This window comes from Balaenoptera borealis (assembly GCF_965194805.1).
Source record: "Balaenoptera borealis genome assembly, chromosome: 19".
NCBI lineage: Eukaryota > Metazoa > Chordata > Mammalia > Artiodactyla > Balaenopteridae > Balaenoptera > Balaenoptera borealis.
Genome location: NC_138878.1, coordinates 64,312,278 through 64,327,106, shown reverse-complemented (window position 1 = coordinate 64,327,106; position 14,829 = coordinate 64,312,278). Strand labels below are relative to the sequence as shown.

The window sequence follows — 14,829 nt, the reverse complement described above, 5'->3', positions numbered from 1 at the left end:
TAGTGACTTGATTCACTCAGTTGTCACCCCCATACCTTTTCCTGACATGGGGTAGAAGTCAGGGGAGAGGAGAAGTGGGGCAAGAAATGACTGACGGTCACTATGTGGTGGCTTTTTAAGGCAACATTGTTTTTTTTAATGGATTTACATTTTTCTTTTTTCTTTCTTTACATATGGTTCTTTTTGTAGCTTGGAATAAATCTTAGTTCATTCAATTTCTTCTTTCCTATAAATCATTTTTAACTTCTGAAATAAGCTTTTTTAGTCTCCAGTATTCTAGTCATGTCATTCTTTTCCAAATGTGATATACCCTCAGTTTTTGTTTTAAAACTTTGATTCCAGAATTTTAGATTAAAACGAATACACACATTATTTCTTTTTAAAATTTGTTTCAGATTCATTCCTCGCCTGAGTGCTTTCTTCTCTTCGTCTAATATATTTGAAATTTTCTTTGGTAAGTAGAAATAACTTTAGACTATTTTGAGGAGTACTTGGCAAAGATGTCAATGATCTTTTACAGTAACAGTCAAAACCTAGTTTAACCAGTTAGTCTAATGTTCCTTTTTTTCTGTTTTCTGTGATCGGTGAAAATAGTGAGCTATGAGGTGATATGAAGATGTTTCCCTCAGGTCCCTTTTGGCTCTTCTGTGCAAATGAGGAAGGATGGGTGGGATTGACTTGGAACCTTCTTCCAACAGTGTCCCTCTATTCACGATGAAAAGGATTGCTCAGATCTTATTTCTAAGCTGATCCCTTACAATGTTTTCTGCACCAGTGGATATATATTTGCAATTCTGTGTTTTTAAAATATTTTACTGCAATCTTCTGATAAAGAAGAATTACCTGCTTGGTATCAGTGTGATCGAACCTTGAAAGAGAAGTTTCCTTTGTTCAGGCACATGAAAGATGGTCCTGGTGTTAAATGGGACAGTTGATAAAGACAAACTGTGCCCACTTGCCCATCAGGTGACCTTTTCAGAATTCAGTCACACCCGGTTCTGTTCACTCAGCTCAGACTTTGTCATAAATGTCTCCCATCTGGGCCTCAGGGAGCCCACTTGTAACATGGAGGTGAGAGACTAGACCAGAAACTCTCAGCCTGGGTAACTCTGAGCCCTGAAATGATTGGCCAGATTGGGCGTGTGTCTGTGTGTGGCAGTTCTGGTTTGGAGGGAGTGCCCACTGGTAATTAGAATTTTAAATGGATCCCAGACCTCCCAAAATGAAAAACTAAAAGAAAAACAGTAGGATGGAGGCAGGAAGCTAGGCTCAGAGTCAGCAAGAGTATCATCAGGTGTCTTCCATGACTAAGGATAGATCTCAAGGGAGATTTTGTCACTTTCTGACACTCAGACCTCCACTGGCTTCCATTTGTCCTCAAGACAAAATCCCGACTCCTCACTGTGGCTACTCAGCCCTGTGTCATCCTCAGGGCCCTGCTGGTATCCCCAGCCTCATCCTGGGAGCTTTTCTCATGGTTCACTCTGCTCTGGTCACATTCACCTTTTCTCTGTTTCCAAACACCATCTGTCTCAGATGTTAGTTTCCGCTCTTACCTTTTGTTATTAAATCACCGTGGCTCAGGCCCTTTGTCCCCCTTCAGGTCTAGGCTCAGAGAGGGCTCCCCATCCTGCCTTGACAATCTCTGTCATTTTAACCAGGTTTTATTGCCTTTAAAGTCAATCACTCTCATCTGAAAGCCTTTCTCCATTGATTATTCTGAGTCTTTCCTGGTTACCCTTTATTTAAGGGCTCACAGTGTTCCTCTTCTTCCCGGGATGGCTGCAGTACCTGATATTGGAGATGTCTTTAGATGTTAGGACTGTGGGTTGGGCTGGATAATCCTCAAGGGAGACCAAGAGAACAGGGCAGGTGATGAGGATGGTTCCTGCATTCTGGGCATTTCAGCTGTAATTGATCTTTACCCCATGTGGCTACTAAATTACTCAAAAGAAGAGCCCCAAAATACAGGAAGTCCTGAAAAGCCCATGGATGTCCTCATGCAGTGTCCTGAGGTGTCCCCGTGTTTAGTGTGCTGTGTCACTGCCCTGCTGTAGCCCCCAGTGTTCCAGGCTGTGCCCATCCAGGCGCCAGGCGCCACCTTGCACAGGAGCTTTGCCTTCCAGCAGGTCAGCTGCTCAGAGTCAGCGGTAGCGGTGTCACTGCGCTAAGGGGGGGCAGAAGGAGAACCTAACGGGGCATGAAGGAGGCAGCCCTCAAAGAGCTAGAACATCTTCCAAGTAGGTGTGAGTGGGGACAACAGGAAACTGAGGCCCGGGGACCCTCTCTTTGAGACATCCTCCCTGACCTCAGATGCCTTTGTACCCGGACTCCATAATGTCCCCAGGTGGTGGCAGACTTTCCCAGGAGGGCCAGTTTCTTTTTTTTTTTTTTTCTTTTTTCTGTTTTTTTAAATAACTTTATTTATTTTATTTATTTATTTTTGGCTGTATTGGGTCTTTGTTGCTGCGCACGGGCTTTCTCTAATTGCGGCAAGCAGGGGCTACCCTTCATTGCGGTGTGCGGGCTTCTCATTGCGGTGGCCTCTCCTGTTGCGGACCACGGGCTCTAGGCATGCGGGCTTTGGTAGTTGTGGTGCGCAGGCTCAGTAGTTGTGGCGCATGGGCTCAGTTGCTCCACGGCATGTGGGATCTTCCTGGACCAGGGCTCAAACCTGTGTCCCTTGCATTGGCAGGCGGACTCCCAGCCACTGCGCCACCAGGGAAGCCCAGAGGGCCAGCTTCTTGATTTTCACACTGAATGCCCAGTCTCCTTTGGGTGGCAGCTTGTGTGCATTCCTGTTTTGATCCCTTTGCCGAGAAGTCCCTGTGCCTTTTATTCGCGTTTAGTCAGTCATGTATGGAGAAGAGGTAGAAAAATGGGGAAGGCAGAGGAGAGCCTGTAGGGGGCTGCAGGAGGGATATGGCAGCCAGTGGGGGCATCAAGATGAGCCCAGTGAATGTTGTGTGCCCCTGTCCCAAGTGTAGTTACGGGATCGAGGGCTGTGTGGATCTGTTGGAAAGGAATGTCTCAGTTCAGGCTGGAGAACCTGGAAGTGGGTTTGTTGGAGAACCTGCATGGAATGGTTTGAGGTGCCCTAGTGTCTTAGCTCAGGTTCCCTGGGACATCAGTGCTGAGGCTGACGTTGCCTGCATGGGCTTGATGTGATAACTCATGATCGTACGTGAGCAGGAGTGAAGAAAGTGGAATTCGGCTGAGAGAAATGTTATCCTCCACTGTTAGAACCCTGGCCTGAGCAGAGCCCACAGGGAGCTCTGGGTGCAGGAGGATGGGTGCCTTGGTCTTCAGGGGCTGGATCTAGAGGGTGCCCTCCAGCACCCACTCCACACACTGACTTTTGTTGGCTCTTTTAGGAGGGCAAGCATCATCGTGCCACCAATAGAGTAATATAGGGAAAATCTCAGAGATCATCTTTTGCGTTAACTTTGGTATCTTTGAGTATTTGGTGTTGCAAGTGAAGAAAGTTTCATATGCATTTGGAAAGATGCAAAGAGAATCTGGAGTGTTGCCTTGGAAGATGTTGGGGTCTCACTGGGGCATGTGCATCCTTGGAAATATCTCTCTTTTTAGTAGTTTTTGGAGATTTCAGTGTTTTGCCTGGGTCACTGTAAATGAAAATACGGTGCCTTGTGTCTAGTGGGTCCTTGGGTGTCCTCTTCTGTATTATCCCCCATGCATGAGTTATTAGGGCTTGAAATGTTTCCTGTCATTGTGTAACAGGATGAGGGGATCATTATGGGCTCTCTGGACACTGTGTTGGACCCCATGAGAGTTTGTAAGTTTGTTTGAGTCCAGACTGGAAGTTATGAGTACTAAGCTTAAGACTGCAGAATGTTTTCAGTAGGGAGGTCCTGCTAGGTATGGGTCTGTGGGCCCAACTTGAGAAGAGTCATAAAGTCTCGTGTTGTTGGGAAAGATGATTGCAAGAGTCAGAGGGCAGCAACACTGCAGTGATCTGCAGTCTGGGGGCTCATCCTTGGGAAGATGCAGCTGCAACTTTCTCGCTGCCAGGCCAGTGCTGGGTACTCTATTACCCACTCCTGTCCCTCCCAAAATATGCACACACACAGGCACGATACAGAGAACAGGGAACCTTTGTGTGCTGTTGGTGGGTGTGTAAATGGTACCGCTACGCTGGAAAACAATGTGGAGGTTCCTTAATAAATTAAACATAGAACAGGCACACAATCTATCAAACCCTCTTCTGGCAGGTATCCAAAGGAAAGGAAATCAGTGCTTTCAGGGACACATCTGCAGTCTCATGAGTATTACGGTTTTTGCAGTAGCCAAGGAACAGAAACAACCAAAATGTCTGTTGACAAAAGAATGGGTAACAAAATCGTGGTATCTAAACATATACTGTATATTGTATAGTATGTATATAATATGTATAATGAAATGTTATTCACTGTATATAAATATGAAAAATCAAGGATCCTGCATTTATGACAAAATGAATGAACCTAGAGAACATTATGCTAAGTGAAATAAGCCTGACAAAGGACAGGTATTGTACATGGAAACTAGAATTATCAAAGTCATAGAGCCATAGAGTAGAAAGGCTGTTACCAGGAGCTGGGTGATAGGGAAAATGGGGCGACGTCTGTCAAAGCATACGGATTTTCAGTTGTAAAATGAATAAGTTCTGGGGATCTCGTGTACTGCATGCTGCCTGTACTGTTTCTGTATACTTGAAATTTGCTCACAGAGAAACAATTAAGTGTCCTCACAACACACACACACAAAATGGTAATTGTTAGTTGATGGAAGTGTGACTTACTTGATAGTGATAATTATTCACAGTATACACATCTGTCAGAGGATCACTCTGTATACCTTACATTTACACCATTTTCGTTAGTCAGTTATACCTCAGTAAAGCTGGGAAAGAATAAGAAAGTGGGGGCTGTGCTGGGCTTGCCTCCTCTGAGCGCTGCTCAACCCAGGCTTCCCATTAGATCGATGAGACTTTATGCATAGACATGTTTTGTACCCTCTGACCAGGGATTCCTCTTCATGTAGTCAGTGTAGGGCCCAACCTCAATCATATTTAAGGTGCCCCAGGTGATTCCAATCTGGATCCCTCACTGAGCATCGTGACTCCGGGTCCCCCCGTTCCTGAGGGCTGAGGTCTGGGCTGAGGCTGAGGGGCTCTGCTCTGCGTGGGGATGGATCAGGGCTGGTCTGTGACCTGAAGGGGGTCGTCGGGTCCAGCTGAGGTGCCCACTGCTGCTGTGTACGTGAGGGCCTCACCAGGAGGGGAGCCTGATCTGAAGGAAAGGGTGGGAAACTCCCGTGTTGGTCTCTGTGTGGGAGTTTACTGTCCTGAGCCCCTCCTGGGACAGTGGGCAGCAGGGGACTGTCTGTTCCACATGCTGAGGTCTTCCCTGTGTGTGTGGTGGTGACTCAGGAAGGGGGTGTGTCGATTCTAAGCATTAAACAGCCTGTTTTCAACTTTCAGGGTCAACCTCTAAAGACTCATGTTGTCTGAGGAAGAAGCCCGGAAGAGGAGGGAGAGGAAAGAAAAGGAGTCAGAAATGGCTCTTTCTCAGGTAAAGTCATATTTTTGATTGATTCTCAGTCTGTTTTTTCTGAAATGCCTTTTTTGGACTCGCTAATCTTCTCTGAAGTATCCTGCCTGACACCTGTACATTCACACTCACCCAGGGCCCTCCCTCAGGGTCTGTCGTCTCCACTTAGATTTCACACCCATGGATTGGAGACGTGGTGTCAGTGCTCTTGGGCAGCAGGGATTGTTGAGGGGCCCCATCCGGATGCACTGTCCACTCTCTGTCAACCAGGTTACAGAAGCTGCACTTGGAGGTCAGGTATTAATATGCACAGTACCTGATAAAATCTGAAAATCAGACCAATTGGGGCAGTTTGTTCTGACTTTTTCTAAGGCGATTCAAGCTAAAAATGTGAGTCACTCTCCTTAAATCTTAATGATTGGTCATAGAATGGAAAGTTCAAAAATAGACATCAGTGGTAGAGGGTTTTTTAGTTTATCATCAAATTTAAACTATAAAATCAACCTAAATCTCTGGCAGTTGGAAATTCTTTAAATTACTTTCATCACCTCCATTCCTCAGAGGTTGTCTTTTCACTCTGTGGATTGTATCCTTTGACAGACAGAAGTTTTTACTTCTGATACGGGCAAGATTCCAGCTTCATTCTTTTCCTAGTAGGTATCTATTTTCTCAGCACCATTGTTATTGATACTCTCCTTTCCCCTCTCTGTATCTTGGCACCCTTGTGAATACATTTTACATATATGCAAAGGATTATTTCTGAGTATTGTGTTCTGTTCATTTGGTTTATGTATCTGTGTTTATACCGGTACCACACCATCTTGATTACTTCTCAATATGTTTTGAAATAAAAAGGGAGGCTTCCACCTTCCTTCTTGTTCAAGAGACTTTTGGCTATTTGTGGTTTCTAGAACTGCCCTATGACTTTTAGCATTTTTTTTTTTCCTCTATTTCTGCAAAGATTGCTATGGAAATTTTGATAATGGGTCCATTGAATCTGTAGAACACTTTGTGTAGCTTGGATATTTTAAGAGTATTAAGTCTTCCAGCCCATGAGTACAGGTTGTCTTTCTATTTATTTGTATCTTTTTGTATTTCTTTTAGCAATGGTTAGTAGTTTTCAGTGTACAAGTCTTTCACCATGTTGGCTAATGTATTCCTAAATATGTCGTCCCTTTCTAATGCTATAGTAAATAAGATTGTTTTCTAGTTTTCTTTTGACATTGTTCATTGTGTATAGAAATGCAACTGATTTTTGCATTTGGAGTTTGTATGCGACAACTTTTCTAAGACTCTTGATATAGCAGGTTTCTTGTGGAATCTTTATGATTTTTACATATAAAACCTTGTCATCTAGGAAAGAAGGTAAGTTTACTTTTTCAATTTGGATAACTTAGATTTCTTTTTCTTATCTAATTGCTCTGGCGAGGAGTTCCAGTACTTTGTTGAGCAGTAGTGCAGAGAGTGTGCATACTTGCCTTTTTCCTTTTCTCAGAGGACAAGCTTTCAGTCTGTCCCCATTGAGAATGTTGTGAGCTGTGCTTTTTTCATAAATGGCGTTTATTATGTTGAGAGAATTTACTCTTTCTGGTTTGTTGAGTGTTTTATCTTGAAAGGTTGTTGAATTTTGTCAAATGCTTTTTTCTGCATCAGTTGAGATGGTCCTGTGTGTTTTTTTCCTTTAATCTGTTAATGTGTGTACCACATTAATTGATTTTTGTATGTTGACTCCTCTTTGCCTTATATGAATAAAATCCACTTGGTCAAGATGTCAGATCTTTTTAATGTGGTGTTAAGTTATTTTGCTAGTATGTTGTTAAGGATTTTGCATCAGTATTCATCAGGGGTATTGGTTTCTAGTTTTCCTTTCTTGTTGTGTTTTTGTCTGGGATTGGTATCAGAATCATGCTGCTCCATAGAATGAATTTGCAAGAGTTCCCTCTTCAACTCTGTAACATTTTTAGCAGGATTAGTGGTAATTATTTTGTAAATATTTGATAGAATTTGGTCCTGGGTTTTTCTTGGGGTTTTTTTGTTTTTGTTCTTTTAAATTATTATTTATTTATTTATTTTTGGCTGTGTTGGGTTTTCATTGCTGGGCGTGGGCTTTGTCTAGTTGTGGCGAGTGGGGGCTACTCTTTGTTGCGGTGCACGGGCTTCTCATTGTGGTGGCTTCTCGTTGTGGAGCATGGGCTCTAGGCCCACGGGCTTCAGTAGTTGTGGCACACGAGCTCAGTAGTTGTGGCTTGCGGGCTCTAGAGTGCAGGCTCAGTAGCTGTGGCTCGCGTGCTCTAGATCACAGGCTCAGTAGTTGTGGCACATGGGCTTAGTTGCTCCACAGCATGTGGGATCTTCCCGGACCAGGGTTCGAACCCGTGTCCCCTGCATTGGCAGGTGGATTCTTACCCACTTCACCCCCAGGGAAGCCCCCCTGGGTTTTTCTTTGTTTGAGGTTTTTGATTACTTTTTAAATTTCTCTAGTTATAATTCGGTTCAAATTTTTTATTTCTTTTTTCTTTTTCTTTTGAATTTTATTTTTTTATACAGCAGGTTCTTATTAGTTATCCATTTTATACATATTAGTGTATATATGTCAATCCCAATCTCCCATTTCATCACACCACCACCACCTCCCCCGCCACTTTCCTCCCTTGGTGTCCATACGTTTGTTCTCTATATCTGTGTCTCAATTTCTGTCCTGCAAACCATTTTTCTGTACCATTTTTCTAGGTTCCACATATATGCGTTAATATACAATATTTTTCTCTTTCTGACTTACTTCACTCTGTATGACAGTCTCTAGATCCATCCACGTCTCAACCAATGACCCAATTTCGTTCCTTTTTATGGCTGAGTAATATTCCATTGTATATATATACCACATCTTCTTTATCCATTCGTCTGTCGATGCACATTTAGGTTGCTTCCATTACCTGGCTATTGTAAATAGTGCTGCAGTGAACATTGTGGTGCGTGTGTCTTTTTGAATTGTGGTTTTCTCTGGGTATATGCCCAGTAGTGGGATTGCTGGGTCATATGGTAATTCTATTTTTAGTTTTTCAAGGAACCTCCATACTGTTCTCCATAGTGGCTGTATCAATTTACATTCCCACCAACAGTGCAAGAGGGTTCCCTTTTCTCCACACCCTCTCCAGCATTTGTTATTTGTAGATTTTCTGATGTTGCCCATTCTAACTGGTGTGAGGTGATACCTCATTGTAGTTTTGATTTGCATTTCTCTACTAATTAGTGATGTTGAGCAGCTTTTCATGTGCTTCGTGGCCATCTGTATGTCTTCTCAGGAGAAATGTCTATTTAGGTCTTCTGCCCATTTTTGGATTGGATTGTTTGTTTTTTGAATATTGAGCTACATGAGCTGTTTATATATCTTGGAGATTAATCCTTTGTCCATTGATTCGTTTGCAAATATTTTCTCCCATTCTGAGGGTTGTCTTTTTGTCTTGTTTATGGTTTCCTTTGCTGTGCAAAAGCTTTTAAGTTTCATTAGGTCCCATTTGTTTATTTTTGTTTTTATTTCCATTACTCTAGGAGGTGGATCAAAAAAGATCTTGCTGTGATTTATGTCAAAGAGTGTTCTTCCTATGTTTTCCTCTAAGAGTTTTATAGTGTCGGGTCTTACATTTAGGTCTCGAATCCATTTTGAGTTTATTTTTGTGTATGGTGTTAGGGAGTGTTCTAATTTCATTCTTTTATATGTAGCTGTCCAGTTTTCCCAGCACCACTTATTGAAGAGACTGTCTTTTCTCCATTGTATATCCTTGCCTCCTTTGTCATAGATCAGTTGACCATAGGTGCGTGGGTTTACCTCTGGGCTTTCTATCTTGTTCCATTGATCTATGTTTCTGTTTTTGTGCCAGTACCATATTGTCTTGATTACTGTAGCTTTGTAGTATAGCCTGAAGTCAGGGAGTCTGATTCCTCCAGCTTCATTTTTTTCCCTCAAGACTGCTTTGGCTATTCGGGGTCTTTTGTGTCTCCATACAAATTTTAAGATTTTTTGGTTCTAGTTCTGTAAAAAATGCCATTGGTAATTTGATAGGGATTGCATTGAATCTGTAGGTTGCTTTGGGTAGTATAGTCATTTTCACAATATTGATTCTTCCAATCGAAGAACATGGTATATCTCTCCATCTGTTGGTATCATCTTTAATTTCTTTCATCAGTGTCTTATAGTTTTGTGCATACAGGTCTTTTGTCTCCCTAGGTAGGTTTATTCCTAGGTATTTTATTCTTTTTGTTGCAGTGGTAAATGGGAGTGTTTCCTGAATTTCTCTTTCAGATTTTTCATCATTAGTGTATAGGAATGCAAGAGATTTCTGTGCACTAATTTTGTATCCTGCAACTTTACCAAATTCATTGATTAGCTCTAGTAGTTTCCTGGTGGCACTTTTAGGATTCTCTATGTATAGTATCATGTCATCTGCAAACAATGACAGTTTTACTTCTTCTTTTCCAATTTGTATTCCTTTTATTTCTTTTTCTTCTCTAATTGCCGAGGCTAGGAGTTCCAAAACTATGTTGAATAGTAGCGGTGAGAGTGGACATCCTTGTCTTTTTTCTGATCTTAGAGGAAATGCTTTCAGTTTTTCACCATTGAGAATGATGTTTGCTGTGGGTTTGTTGTATATGGCCTCTATTATGTTGAGGTAGGTTCCTCTATGCCCACTTTCTGAAGAGTTTTTATCATAAATGGGTGTTGAATTTTGTCAAAAGCTTTTTCTGCATCTATTGAGATGATCATATGGTTTTTATTCTTCAATTTGTTAATATGGTGTATCATATTGATTGATTTGCATATATTGAAGAATCCTTGCATCCCTGGGATAAATCCCACTTGATCGTGGTGTATGATCCTTTTAATGTGTTGCTGGATTCTGTTTGCTAGTATTTTGTTGAGGATTTTTGCATGTATATTCATCAGTGATATTGGTCTGTAATTTTCTTTTTTTGTAGTATCTTTGTTTGGTTTTGGTATCAGGGTGATGGTGGCCTCATAGAATGAGTTTGGGAGTGTTCCTTCCTCTGCAATTTTTGGAAGAGTTTGAGAAGGATGGGTGTTAGCTCTTCTCTAAATGATTGATAGAATTCACCTGTGAAGCCATCTGGTCCTGGACTTTTGTTTGTTGGAATATTTTTAATCACAGTTTCAATTTCATTACTTGTGATTGGTCTGTTCATATTTTCTATTTCTTCCTGGTTCAGTCTTGGAAGGTTATACCTTTCTAAGAATTTGTCCATTTCTTCCAGGTTGTCCATTTTATTGGCATAGAGTTGCTTGTAGTAGTCTCTTAGGATGCTTTGTATTTCTGCGGTGTTTGTTGTAACTTCTCCTTTTTCATTTCTAATTTTATTGATTTTGAGTCCTCTCCCTCTTTTTCTTGATGAGTCTGGCTAATGGTTTTCAATTTTGTTTATCAAAGAACCAGCTTTTAGTTTTATTGATCTTTGCTATTGTTTTCTTTGTTTCTATTTCATTTATTTCTGTTCTGATCTTTATGATTTCTTTCCTTCTAGTAACTTTGGGTTTTGTTTGTTCTTCTTTCTCTAGTTCCTATAGGTGTAAAGTTAGATTGTTTATTTGAGATGTTTGTTGTTTCCTGATGTAGGATTGTATTGCCGTAAACTTCCCTTTTAAACTGCTTTTACTGCATCCCATAGGTTTTGGATCGTCATGTTTTCATTGTCATTTGTCTCTAGGTATTTTTTGATTTCCTCTTTGATTTCTTCAGTGATCTCTTGGTTATTTAGTAATGTATTGTTTAGCCTCCATGTGTTTGTGTTATTTACGTTTTTTTCCCTGTAATTGATTTCTAATCTCATAATGTTATGGTCAGCAAAGATGCTTGATACGATTTCAGTTTTCTTAAATTTATTGAGGCTTGATTTGTGACCCAAGATGTGATCTATCCTGGAGAATGTTCCGTGCACACTTGAGAAGAAAGTGTAATTTGCTGTTTTTGGATGGAATGTCCTATAAATATCAATTAAATCTCTCTGGTCTATTGTGTCATTTAAAGCTTGTGTTTCCTTATTAATTTTCTGTTTGGATGATCTGTCCATTGGTGTAAGTGAGGTGTTAAAAGTCCCCCACTATTACTGTGTTACTGTCGATTTCCTCTTTTATAGCTGTTAGCAGTTGCCTTATGTATTGAGGTGCTCCTATGTTGGGTGCATATAGAGTTATAATTGTTATATCTTCTTGGATTGATCCCTTGATCATTATGTAGTGTCCTTCCTTGTCTCTTGTAACATTCTTTATTTTAAAGTCTATTTTGTCTGATATGAGTATTCCTACTCCAGCTTTCTTTTGATTTCCATTTGCATGGAATATCTTTTTCCATCCCTTCACTTTCAGTCTGTATGTGTGCCTAGGTCTCAAGTGGGTCTCTTGTAGACAGCATATATGTGGGTCTTGTTTTTGTATCTATTCAGTGAGCCTGTGTATTTTGGTTTAATTTTGCATTTAATCCATTCACATTTAAGGTAATTATCAATATGTATGTTCCTGTTACCATTTTCTTAATTGTTTTGGGTTTGTTTTTGTAGGTCTTTTTCTTCTCTTGTGTTTCCCACTTAGAGAAGTTCCTTTAGCATTTGTTGTAGAGTTGGTTTGGTGGTGCTGAATTCTCTTAGGTTTTGCTTGTCTGTAAAGCTTTTGATTTCTCCATCGAATCTGAATGAGATCCTTGCCGGGTAGAGTAATCTTAGTTGTAGGTACTTCCCTTTCATCACTTTAAATATGTCATGCCTCTGACTTCTGGCTTGTAGAATTTCTGCTGAGAAATCAGCTGTTAACCTTCTGGGAGTTCCCTTGTATGTTATTTGTTGTTTTGGCCTTGCTGCTTTCAATAATTTTTCTTTGCCTTTAATTTTTGCCAATTTGATTACTGTGTGTCTTGGCATGTTTCTCCTTGGGTTTATCCTGTATGGGACTCTCTGTGCTTCCTGGACTTGGGTGGCTATTTCCTTTCCCATGTTAGGGAAGTTTTCGACTATAATCTCTTCAAATATTTTCTCGGGTCCTTTCTCTCTCTCTTCTCCTTCTGGGACCCCTGTAATGTGAATGTTGTTGTGTTTAATGTTTTCCCAGAGGTTTCTTAGGCTGTCTTCATTGCTTTTCATTCTTTTTGCTTTATTCTGTTCTGCAGCAGTGAATTTCACCATTCTGTCTTGCAGGTCACTTCTCTGTTCTTCTGCCTCAGTTATTCTGCTATTGATTCATTCTAATATATTTTTCATTTCAGTTATTGTATTGTTCATTTCTGTTTGTTTGTTCTTTAATTCCTCTAGGTCTTTGTTAAACATTTCTTGCATGTTCTCGATCTTTGCCTCCTTTCTTTTTCCGAGGTCCTGGATCATCTTAACTATCATTATTCTGAATTCTTTTTCTGGAAGGTTGCCTACCTTCACTTCATTTAGTTGTTTTTCTGGGATTTTATCTTGTTCTTTCATCTGGTACATTGCCCTCTGTCTTTTCATCTTGTCTGTCTTTCTGTGAATGTGGCTTTTGTTCCACAGGCTGCAGGATTGTAGTTCTTCTAGCTTCTGCAGGCTGCCCTCTGGTGGATGAGGCTGTCTAAGAGGCTTGTGCAAGCTTCCTGATGGGAGGGACTGGTGGTGGGTAGAGCTGGGTGTTGCTCTGGTGGGCAGAGCTCAGTAAAACTTTAATCTGTTTGTCTGCTGATGGGTGGGGCTGGGTTCCCTCCCTGTTGGTTGTTTGGCCTGAGGCGACCCAACACTGGAGCCTACCCGGACTCTTTGGTGGGGCTAATGGCAGACTCTGGGAGGGCTCATGCCAAGGAGTACTTCCCAGAACTTCTGCTGCCAGTGTCCTTGTCCTCACTGTGAGACACAGCCACCTCCCGCCTCTGCAGGAGACCCTCCACAACACTAGCAGGTAGGTCTGGTTCAGTCTCTGTGGGGTCACTGCTCCTTTCCCTGGGTCCCAGTGTGCACACTGCTTTGTGTGTGCCCTCCAAGAGTGGAGTCTCTGTTTTCCCCAGTCCTGTCAAACTCCTGCAATCAAATCCCGCTAGGCTTCAAAGTCTGATTCTCTAGGAATTCCTCCTCCCGTTGCCGGACCCCCAGGTTGGGAAGCCTGATGTGGGGCGCAGAACCTTCACTCCAGAGGGTGGACTTCTGTGGTATAAGTGTTCTCCAGTTTGTGAGTCACCCACCCAGCAGTTATGGGATTTGATTTTATTGTGATTGCGCCCCTCCTACTGTCTCATTGCGGCTTCTCCTTTGTCTTTAGATGTGGGGTATCTTTTTTGGTGAGTTCCAGTGTGTTCCTGTCGATGATTGTTCAGCAGTTAGTTGTGATTCCCGTGCTCTCGCAAGAGGGAGTGAGAGCACGTCCTTCTACTCTGCCATCTTGAACCAATCTCCTAATTTTTTATTTCATAATGATTAATCAAGTTTAGTAGGTTGTATGTTTCTAAGAATTTACCTGTATCTTTTAGATTCTGTAATTTGCAGGCATTATTGTTCATAGTAGTTCCTTTAAAAACTGTCTTTGATATCACTTGCAATCATTTCTTTTTCATATCTGTTCTTAATTATTTGAATCTTTTTTTCTTTTTTCCTTAGTCTAGCTACGGGTTTTCCCATTCAGTTTTTTCAAAACACCAACTCTTGGTTTGTTCATTTTTATATTTTTCTATTTTCTATTTTATTTATCTCTGGTCTAATCTTTCTGTTTTTTTAAAAAATATATTAATTTATTTATTTTTGGCTGCATTGGGTCTTCGTTGTTGGGTCTTCGTTGCGGAGCGCCGGCTTCTCATTGTGGTGGCTTTTCTTGTTGCAGAGCTTGGGCTCTAGGCATGTGGGCTTCAGTAGTTGTGGCACACAGGCTAAGTAGTTGTGGCGCACAGGCTTAGTTGCTCTGCAGCATGTAGGATCTTCCCAGACAAGGGCTCGAACCCGTGTCCCCTGAATTGGCAGGCGAATTCTTAACCATTGCCCCACTGGGGAAGTCCCTGGTTTTGTTTTTCTTATTTACCTCTTTCCTTCTGCTAAACTTGGGTTTAGTTTGTTTTTGTTTTTCTGCTTCCTAGAGGTGTAAAAATAAATTTCTGATTTGAGATCTTTTCTCTTTTTTACTGTAAGCATTTAGCAGTTTAGAATTTCCTTTTAGTACAACCTTCATTGTGTGTTATAAATTTTGGTAGGTTGCATTTTCCTTTTCATCCATACATTTAAAAATTCCCTTGTGATTTCTTCTTAGACCCGTTAGTGGTTTAAGAGTGAGTTG

General features: G+C 41.3%; 2 protein-coding genes, 1 long non-coding RNA gene and 1 pseudogene across 14 annotated transcripts in view; 1 reads left to right on the top strand and 3 right to left on the bottom strand.

Moving 5' to 3' along the window:
• LOC309616863 (uncharacterized protein) overlaps window positions 1-14,829 on the top strand; it is a 131,222-nt gene that overhangs the window by 57,004 nt on the left and 59,389 nt on the right. For 6 of the 11 annotated variants that reach the window (XM_082368140.1, XM_082368141.1, XM_082368142.1 and 3 more), the window contains 2 exons: window positions 396-454; window positions 5,483-5,573. The exons of 2 other annotated variants lie outside the window; for them this stretch is intronic. In XM_082368140.1, the coding sequence (XP_082224266.1) occupies window positions 5,502-5,573 (72 nt within the window). In that variant the 5' untranslated portion in view covers window positions 396-454; window positions 5,483-5,501. 3 more of the 11 variants (XM_082368139.1, XM_082368145.1, XM_082368146.1) reach the window with 2 other exon arrangements.
• Window positions 1-14,829, bottom strand: part of LOC309616851 (zinc finger protein 836-like) — a gene marked incomplete at its 3' end in the record, with an annotated part of 476,825 nt that overhangs the window by 413,137 nt on the left and 48,859 nt on the right. The gene's annotated exons all lie outside the window — the stretch shown is intronic.
• LOC309616970 overlaps window positions 1-14,829 on the bottom strand; it is a 188,410-nt gene that overhangs the window by 141,347 nt on the left and 32,234 nt on the right. The gene's annotated exons all lie outside the window — the stretch shown is intronic.
• LOC309616886 (CDKN2A-interacting protein pseudogene) overlaps window positions 1-14,829 on the bottom strand; it is a 79,103-nt pseudogene that overhangs the window by 54,433 nt on the left and 9,841 nt on the right. The gene's annotated exons all lie outside the window — the stretch shown is intronic.